This window comes from Lithobates pipiens, unplaced genomic scaffold (assembly GCF_037356315.1).
Source record: "Lithobates pipiens isolate NorthernLeopardFrog02 unplaced genomic scaffold, aLitPip1_a1.2 Scaffold_3, whole genome shotgun sequence".
NCBI lineage: Eukaryota > Metazoa > Chordata > Amphibia > Anura > Ranidae > Lithobates > Lithobates pipiens.
The window spans coordinates 83,851,153-83,860,036 of NW_027507790.1; the positions used below are offsets into that span (position 1 = coordinate 83,851,153).

The window sequence follows — 8,884 nt, forward strand, 5'->3', positions numbered from 1 at the left end:
GGACATTTCTAAATGTATATAAAAATGCATGGAATTACTTTTTCCAGTGGTGCCATTCACAATGTGTATTTACCTGTATTTAGTTATTGTCAGTTTAGCTGCGTTTAGGCCTGGTTCACACTAGTGTGAGGAGTTGTAAATGTGGTTTATGCAGTGCAGGTGTTTTGTTTATTTTGATGCGACGTCAGCGTTATCCGTTGCAATCCGTTGGATCTTTTAAAAATAACAAAAATGACATAACACTATACCCTATTCTGTAGACGCTATAACCTTTGCGCAAACTAATTAATATTCATTATTGCGATTTTCTTGACCAAAAATATGTAGAAGAATACATATAGGCCTAAACCGAGAAAAAAAAAAAAATGTATTTATATCATTTCTGGGTGATATTTATTATAGCAAAAAGTAAAAAATAAATAATGTGGGTTTTTTTTCAAAATCGACACTATTTTTTTGTTTATAGCGCAACAAAATAACCACAGAGGTGATCAAATACCACCAAAAGAAAGCTCTATTTGTGATGGGGGGGGGGGGATGTTTTTGTTTGGGTGCTACGTACTTGTCAGTTAAAGCGACGCAGTGCCGAATCACAAAAAGTGCTCTGATCAGCAAGGGGGGTCAAATCTTCCAGTAAAAGTCTATTGGACTCAAAATTGCACTGCATCGCACTAAAATCGATCAGAACCCTTTCCCAAGTAGTGCTGTTGCAGAGGTGAACAGGCACCATTGCATACAATGCTATTTCCATTGTCATGCGATTCTGTGCGACTGAAGTCGCATCAGAAATTGCACTAGTCAGACTTAGGCTGGATTCACACCTATGCATTTTTAGTGCTTTTTGCAGATTTGCACTACAGAATGTGTTCCATAGGAAACCATGTTATATGGACTGCAGTGCAAATCTGCAAAATGCAAAAAGCACTAAAACTGGTTAGGTGTGAATCCAGCCTAAGAGGAAATAGAAACCAACAGGATTTATTTACAAGCTCTAAACACAAGCATACGTAGATATAACCTGCTTTAAAGCAGGAACATCTAAATGCAGGAAAAGTTGAACTGGGAAACATGAAAGCTTATACTTCCAAGATGACTTCAATGTTTACAATAGTTAAATGCAGGACTGCTGGTGTGAAGGGTGAATAGAAGAGCCATGATACAAAATGAATTGCAGAGCTGCACTATTCTTTTGCTTAGAATAAAGATGAGGATTCTCACAATGTAACATCATCTTTCAAACATACAAAAAAAATTGGGCTAACTTTACGGTTTAGTTTATTTTTTTTTTTTAATTAGTTGAAGTGTATTTTTTCCCCCAAAAATTGCGTTTGAAAGACCGCCGAGCAAATACAATGTGACATAAAACATATTGCAACAATCACGGTTTTATTGTCTAGGGTCTCTGCTAAAAAAAAAAATAATAATGAGTATGTGTGTGTAATATATATATATATACACACACACACACACACACACAGTTGTGCTCATAAGTTTACATACCCTAGCAGAATTTATGATTTCATAGCGATTTTTCAGAGAATATGAATTATAACACAAAAACTTAGTGTTCGGCTGAAGCCATTTATTATCAATCAACTGTGTTTACTTTTTTGTATTCATAATGACAACAGAAACTACCCAAAGAACCGTGATCAAAAGTTTAAATACCCTGGAATGTTTGGCCTTGGTAGAGGCACAGAAGGTGGCAATTAAAGGTTAATTTCCCACATTTGTGGCTTTTTAAAATCACAATTCGTGTCTGTGTATAAATAGTCAATGAGTTTGTTAGCTCTCACATGGATGCACTAAGCAGGCTAGACACTGAGCAATGAGGGAGGTAGAAAAGAACAGTCAAAAGACCTGCATAACAAGGTAATGAAACTTTATAAAGATGTAAAACGATATAAAAATATATCCAAAGCTCTGAATGTTCCAGTCAGTACTGTTCAATCACTTAAGAAGTGGTGGAAAATGTGGGGATCTCTTGATACCAAGCCAAGTTCAGGTAGATCAAAAAAAGATTTCAGCCACAACTGCCACAGGAACTGTTCAGGATACATAGAAAAACCCACAAATAACCTCAGGACACATACAGGCTCCTCTGGAAAAAAAAAAAAAAAAAAGATGTGGTTGTTTTTAAGGAGGGAAATACGATGATATTTGATTAAAATAGAGCTGCATGGTCAAGTTGTCAGAAAGAAGCTTTTACTGCACAAGTTCCACAAAAAAGCTTGGTTACTATATATGCCCAACAACACCTTGACATACCTCATTGGGCTTTTTTGTGGCATTGGCACAGTAAAGGTTTCCTTCCGGCAGCTCAACCATGCAGCTCTTTTTTGTTCAAAAAATCATTGAATTGTGCTCCTTAAACACACCATCTTTTTTGGAGAGCAGCCTGTATTTCTCCTGTGGTTACCTGTGGGTTTTCCTTTGTATCCTGAGCAATTCTTCCGGCAGTGGCTACAATGTTTTTGGTCTAACTGACCCTGGCTTGGTATCAAAAGAGCCCCTAATTTTCCACTTTTTAATAAGTGATTAAAGCGGAGGTTCACACAAAAATTTAACCTCCGCTTTTCGGAACCCTACCCCCCTCCTCAGGTGTCACATTTGGCACCTTTCAGGGGAGAGGGGGGTGCAGATACCTGTCTAAGACAGGTAATTGCACCCACTTCCGGGCATAGACTCCCACGGCAGTCTATGCCTCATCCCGTCCCACTGTCTGCTGGGACGCAAACAGGTCCCAGAGACAGCACCGACCATTTACATTGTGCTGCGCGACTCGTGCATGCACAGTAGGGAACCCGGGAAGTGAAGCCGCAAGGCTTCATTTTCTGATTCCCATAGCGAAGATGGCGGCGGCGGCAGCATCCGAGGACCAAGGGACGGTTCGGTCTCGGGTGCCGACATCGCTGGACCCTGTGTTAGGCGAGTGTCCTTATTTTAAAAGTCAGCAGTTGCAGTATTTGTAGCTGCTGACTTATAAAAAAAATAAAAAATAAAATAAAAAAAATGTGCGGGTCTCCCACTTTAAACAGGACTGACTGGCATATTCAAGGCTTCAGATATGTTTTTATATCCTTTTCCATCTTTGTAAAGTTTCATTACCTTGTTCGGCAGGTCTTTTGACCGTTCTCATGGCTCAGTGTCTAGCCTGCTTAGTGCATCCATGTGAGAGCTAATAAACTCATTGACTATTTATACACAGACACCAATTGTGATTTAAAAAAAGTCACAAGTGTGGGAGATTAAACTTTAATTGCCATTTTAAACTGTGTGTGCCACCTTCTGTGTCTGTACCAAGGCCAGACATTCCAGGGTATGTAAACTTTTGATCAGGGTAATTTGTGTAGTTTCTGTTGTCATTATGATTTAAAAAGTGTAAACCCAGTTGAATGATAATAAATGGCTTCAGCCAAACACTAACCATGAGTGAAAGAAATGTTTTTGTGTTATTCATATTCTCAGAAAAATGGCCAAGAAATCAAATTCTGCCAGGGTATGTAAACTTATGAACACAACTGTATATAATGTTTGGGGGTTCTAAGTAATTTTCTAGCAAAAAAAAAAAATACTTATTTTAAAGTGGACTTCCACCCTGAAGTGGAAGGTCCGCTCATCTGATCCCTCCCCCCTCTGGTGCTACAATTGGCACCTTTCAGAGGGGGAGGGTATCTGCACCCACTTCGGGGACAAACTAGCCGCAGATGCCCCCCCCCCTTGTGTGTTCTCACAGTTCCCAGGACACAGCAGGGGACCAGTGGAGATGCGCAGCGCAACTCGCGCATGTGCAGTAGGGAAACTGGCAGTGAAGCCGCAATGCTTCACTTCCCGATTCCCTGAGAGGATGGCGGCGGGAGCAGCGGAGAGACAAGCAATTGCTCGGCATCTGCCGCCGACATCGCTGGACCCTGGAACAGGTAAGTGTCAATTTATTAAAAGTCAGCAGCTGCAGTATTTGTAACTGCTGGCTTTTAATATTTTTTTTTTAAAGGTGCAGCTCCTCTTTAACTTTGTAAGCAACAAGTGTCAGAAGAAGGTTTAGTCTTTAAGTGGTTAAACATCCCTCATGTAAAGACTGAAGTTCATTCCTTTGATCCAAGAACTAAATGTTACAACGTTTATATAGTTATCTACCAGCACATGTCACCTGGCAGAATGCCTGTTTTTTTTTTTTTTTTGACAGCTGAGTGAGCAGAGTAATAAATGAATCGGAAAATTCTGCATAGAGATCGTGAGGGTTTTTAATTGAGATCTCAATTTATCGTGCAGCTCTACCAGGACAGCCGGTGATAAGACCACGGTACAGCATATTTTATTTCATTGTACAGAAGAGTCATTTTAATATTGATCAAAAAAGTCACGTCAATGGTATATACAGAGAATGATTGTGATACAGTGCCTTCAAAAAGTATTCATACCCCTTAAAATTTTCCACATTTTGTCATGTTACAACCAAAAATATCATTTATAATAATATATTTTATTGAGATTTTATGTGATAGACCAACACAAAGTGGCACATCATTGTGAAGTGGAAGGAAATCAACTGTCTTCACAATTATTTTTTTACATATAAATATCTGAAAAAAGCGTGGCTTGCATTTGTATTCAAGTCTTTTTGGGGATGTCTCTACCAGCTTTGCACATCTAGAGAGTGAAATTTTTGCCCATTCTTCTTTGAAAAATAGCTCAAGCTCTGTCAGATTGGATGGAGAGCGTCTGTGAAGAGCAATATGCAAGTCTTGCCACAGATTCTCAATTAGATTTAGGTCTGAACTTTGGGCGACTAACACATGAATATGCTTTGATAAACCATTCCTCTGTAGCTCTGACTGTATGTTTAGGGTCGTTATCCTGCTGGAAGGTGAACCTTCGCCCCAGTCTTTTGCAGACTAACAGGTTTTCTTTTAAAATTGTCTTGTATTTGGCTCCATCCATCTTCCTATCAACTCTGACCAGCTTCCCTGTCTCTGCTGAAGAAAAGCATCCCCAAAACATGATGCTGCCACCACCATGTTTCACAGTGGGGATAGTGTGCAGTGTTAGTTTTCTGCCACATATAGCATTTTGCTTTTAGGCCAGAAAGTTAAATTTTGGTCTTATCTGACCAGAGCACCCTCTTGCACATTTACTGTGTTCCCCACATGGCTTATCACATACTGCAAACAGGACTTCTTATGGCTGTCTTTCAGCGATGGCTTTCTTCTTGCCACTTTCATAAAGTCCAAATTTGTGGGAGAACATGACTAATAGTTGTCCTGAGGACAGATTCTCCCACCTGAGCTGTGGATCTCTGCAGCTCTTTCAGAGTTACCATGGGTCTCTTGGCTGCTTCTCTGATTTGGTAGGTTTGCAGTTGTGCCATCCTCTTTCTGATGATGGATTGAACAGTGCTCCATGAGATGTTCAAAGCTTGGGATATAGATATATAGATATATATATATATAGATATATATATATTTCCTTTTTATAACCTAGCACTGCTTTAAACTCCTCAAGTTTATCCCTGACCTGTCTGGTACATGCCTTGGCCTCCATGATGCTGTTTACTGAGGTTCTCTAACAGAGTAAGGTCTCTTTCACACTGGGGCGGTGGGTGCGTCGGCGGTAAAATGCTATTTTTAGCTGCGCTTTACCGTCGGGGCTTTCACATTGGAGAGACAGCAGTGGCTCTTTCAGGGCGCTTTGCAGGCGCTATTTTTAGCGATGCAGCGCCTCAGTGTAAAAGGGGACTAAAGGGGGCTGAATACAAAATGTACGCCACACTTTTCAGATATTTGTAAAAATAAAATAAAAAAATGTGAGAACCATTTATCATTTTCCTTGCACTCCACAATTATGTGCCACTTTGTGTTGGTCTATCACAGCAATCTCCAAACTACAGCCCTCCAGATGTTGCGGTACTATACTTCCCATGAGGCATTGTAAAACTGACATTCACAGTCATGACTAGGTATGATGGTATAGTTTGGAGACCCCTGGTCTATCACATAAAATCCCAATTAAATACATTTATGTTTTTTGGTTGTAAGTGTAACATGACAAAATGTGGAAAATTTCAAGGGGTATGAATACTTTTTCAAGGCACTGTATATTATATCATTGTACAGAAAATTCAGTGATACGATTGTAGAGGAGAGTCCATGGTATATTATATCACTGACTGTCTTGTACAATGATATAATAGACCATGGACTCTCCTCTACAGTCTTAATGTACAGGGCAGTCAGTGATAAGCCTGTAGAGGAGAGTCCATGGTATATAGATATCTCATTGTAAAAGGACAGTCATTGAAAAGACTGTTAGTCCGGCCATAAATGGATCGAAATTTGGATTTCAATTCAGTGATAAGACTGTCTAAGGACAGCCCCCCGGTGATCTGACGATGCGCAAGATGGTCCGTGTGATGCTGCGCAGGACAGCCCCCCCGGTGCTCTGGCGCCACGCAGGACAGCCCCCCCCCGATGCTCTGGCGCCACGCAGGACAGCCCCCCCCCCGATGCTCTGGCGCCACGCAGGACAGCGCCGCCCCCCCGATGCTCTGGCGCCACGCAGGACAGCGCCGCCCCCCCGATGCTCTGGCGCCACGCAGGACAGCGCCGCCCCCCCGATGCTCTGGCGCCACGCAGGACAGCCCCCCCCCCCCCCCCCGATGCTCTGGCGCCACGCAGGACACCCCCCCCCCCCGATGCTCTGGCGCCACGCAGGACAGCCCCCCCCCCATGCTCTGGCGCCACGCAGGACAGCCCCCCCCCGATGCTCTGGCGCCACGCAGGACAGCGCCCCCCCCCCGATGCTCTGGCGCCACGCAGGACAGCCCCCCCCCCCCCCCCCCCGATGCTCTGGCGCCACGCAGGACAGCCCCCCCCCCCCCCGATGCTCTGGCGCCACGCAGGACAGCCCCCCCCCCCGATGCTCTGGCGCCACGCAGGACAGCCCCCCCCCCCCCCGGTGCTCTGGCGCCACGCAGGACAGCCCCCCCGGTGCTCTGGCGCCGCGCAGGACAGCCCCCCCGGTGCTCTGGCGCCGCGCAGGACAGCCCCCCCCGGTGCTCTGGCGCCGCGCAGGACAGCCCCCCCCCCGATGCTCTGGCGCCGCGCAGGAAACCCCCCCCCGATGCTCTGGCGCCGCGCAGGTCAGCCCCCCCGATGCTCTGGCGCCGCGCAGGACAGCCCCCCCCCGATGCTCTGGCGCCACGCAGGACAGCCCCCCCCCCAATGCTCTGGCGCCACGCAGGACAGCGCCCCCCCCCCAATGCTCTGGCGCCACGCAGGACAGCGCCCCCCCCCCAATGCTCTGGCGCCACGCAGGACAGCGCCCCCCCCCCAATGCTCTGGCGCCACGCAGGACAGCCCCCCCCCCCCCCCGATGCTCTGGCGCCACGCAGGACAGCGCCCCCCCCCCGGTGCTCTGGCGCCGCGCAGGACAGCCCCCCCCCCCCGGTGCTCTGGCGCCGCGCAGGACAGCCCCCCCCCCCCGGTGCTCTGGCGCCGCGCAGGACAGCCCCCCCCCCCGGTGCTCTGGCACCGCGCAGGACAGCCCCCCCCCCCCGGTGCTCTGGCACCGCGCAGGACAGCCCCCCCCGGTGCTCTGGCGCCGCGCAGGACAGCCCCCCCCGGTGCTCTGGCGCCGCGCAGGACAGCCCCCCCCCCCCCCCGGTGCTCTAGCGCCGCGCAGGACAGCCCCCCCCCCGGTGCTCTGGAGCCGCGCAGGACGGCCTCCCCCGGTGCTCTGGAGCCGCGCAGGACGGCCTCCCTCGGTGCTCTGACGCCACGCAGGACGGCCTCCCTCGGTGCTTTGACGCCACGCAGGACGCCCTCCCCGCTGCTCTGACACCACGCAGGACGGCCCCTCCGGTGCTCTGACGCTGCGCAGGGCAGTCTATGGCTCAGCAGACATACAGTACAGGCTCTCCTGCTCAATAGACTGTAGGACCAGGATCCTCCAACAAGCAGCACCCAGCTGAAGGGCTGATAATGTATACAGTACATGAAATGATAAATGAAAGCAGTGAGAATAGAATGAGATGTCCCAGCTTCCTCCTCATACACACCATAGAAGACAATAGAGCTGCATCCCCGGGCTCCCCTTCCATTACTCAGCACAGACCCCCACTGAGGAGGAGTGCTCAGCTCTTATAGCAGGCGTGCATTTCTAGCTGAACTAACCCAACTCGTAGCCCAGCTCCGTCCCCGGCTCTCCATTACCTGAAGCTGCTTGAATTCCTTCTCCAATTCCTCCCATTCTTCCTGACACTTGTGCAAGGACATGTTGGGAGAGCAAAGCTTCCCCGGCCTCTGCAGCCACGCTCACACCTGACGTCACCTCCCCAACTCCAGGAGACAAGCCACCGTCCAGACAGCGAGGCGGAGTCAGCGCATGCGCACTGCGCTTATCTCCTAGGTCTGCGGATGGATGATGGGAGAGCGAAGCTAAAGCGTGGAGTTCTTTGTAATCCCCAGACTGCGGAAAATGCCCTGTGCAAGGGAATGGAAGTAATCCTGGACCGTTTGGTCCATTGTATGCTCTATGGCTGCAAAATTCTCTGCAACTATGCAGTTTAGGCAGCTAGAGCTCATGTTTTGCATGCTAGGTCAGCATCAGCAAGCCTACTTCCAAAAAAGTTGGGATGCAGTGTAAAATCTACTTTAAACAGAATGCAATGATTTGCAAATCCTATATTTTATTCACAGTAGAAAAACAGAAAACATTAAATGTTTAACCACTTCAATGCTGGGCACTTTTACCCCTTTCCTGCCCAGGCCAGCTTTCATCGCTGTCACACTTTAAATGAAAATTGTGCTGTCATGCAACACTGTTCTTATATGAAATACAGCTTTCTTTTGGTGGTATTTATTCACCTCTGGGATTTTTTGCCAAA

At 47.1% G+C, this 8,884-nt stretch overlaps 1 protein-coding gene across 1 annotated transcript in view; it reads right to left on the reverse strand.

Moving 5' to 3' along the window:
- Nucleotides 1–8,375, reverse strand: part of TMEM120B (transmembrane protein 120B) — a 76,072-nt gene extending 67,697 nt beyond the window's left edge. Inside the window, exon 1 of the mRNA XM_077461970.1 lies at nucleotides 8,211–8,375. Coding sequence (XP_077318096.1) covers nucleotides 8,211–8,273 — 63 coding nt within the window. The 5' untranslated portion in view covers nucleotides 8,274–8,375. The remainder of the gene's footprint in view (nucleotides 1–8,210) is intronic.
- Between the last annotated feature and the right edge of the window lie 509 nt (nucleotides 8,376–8,884).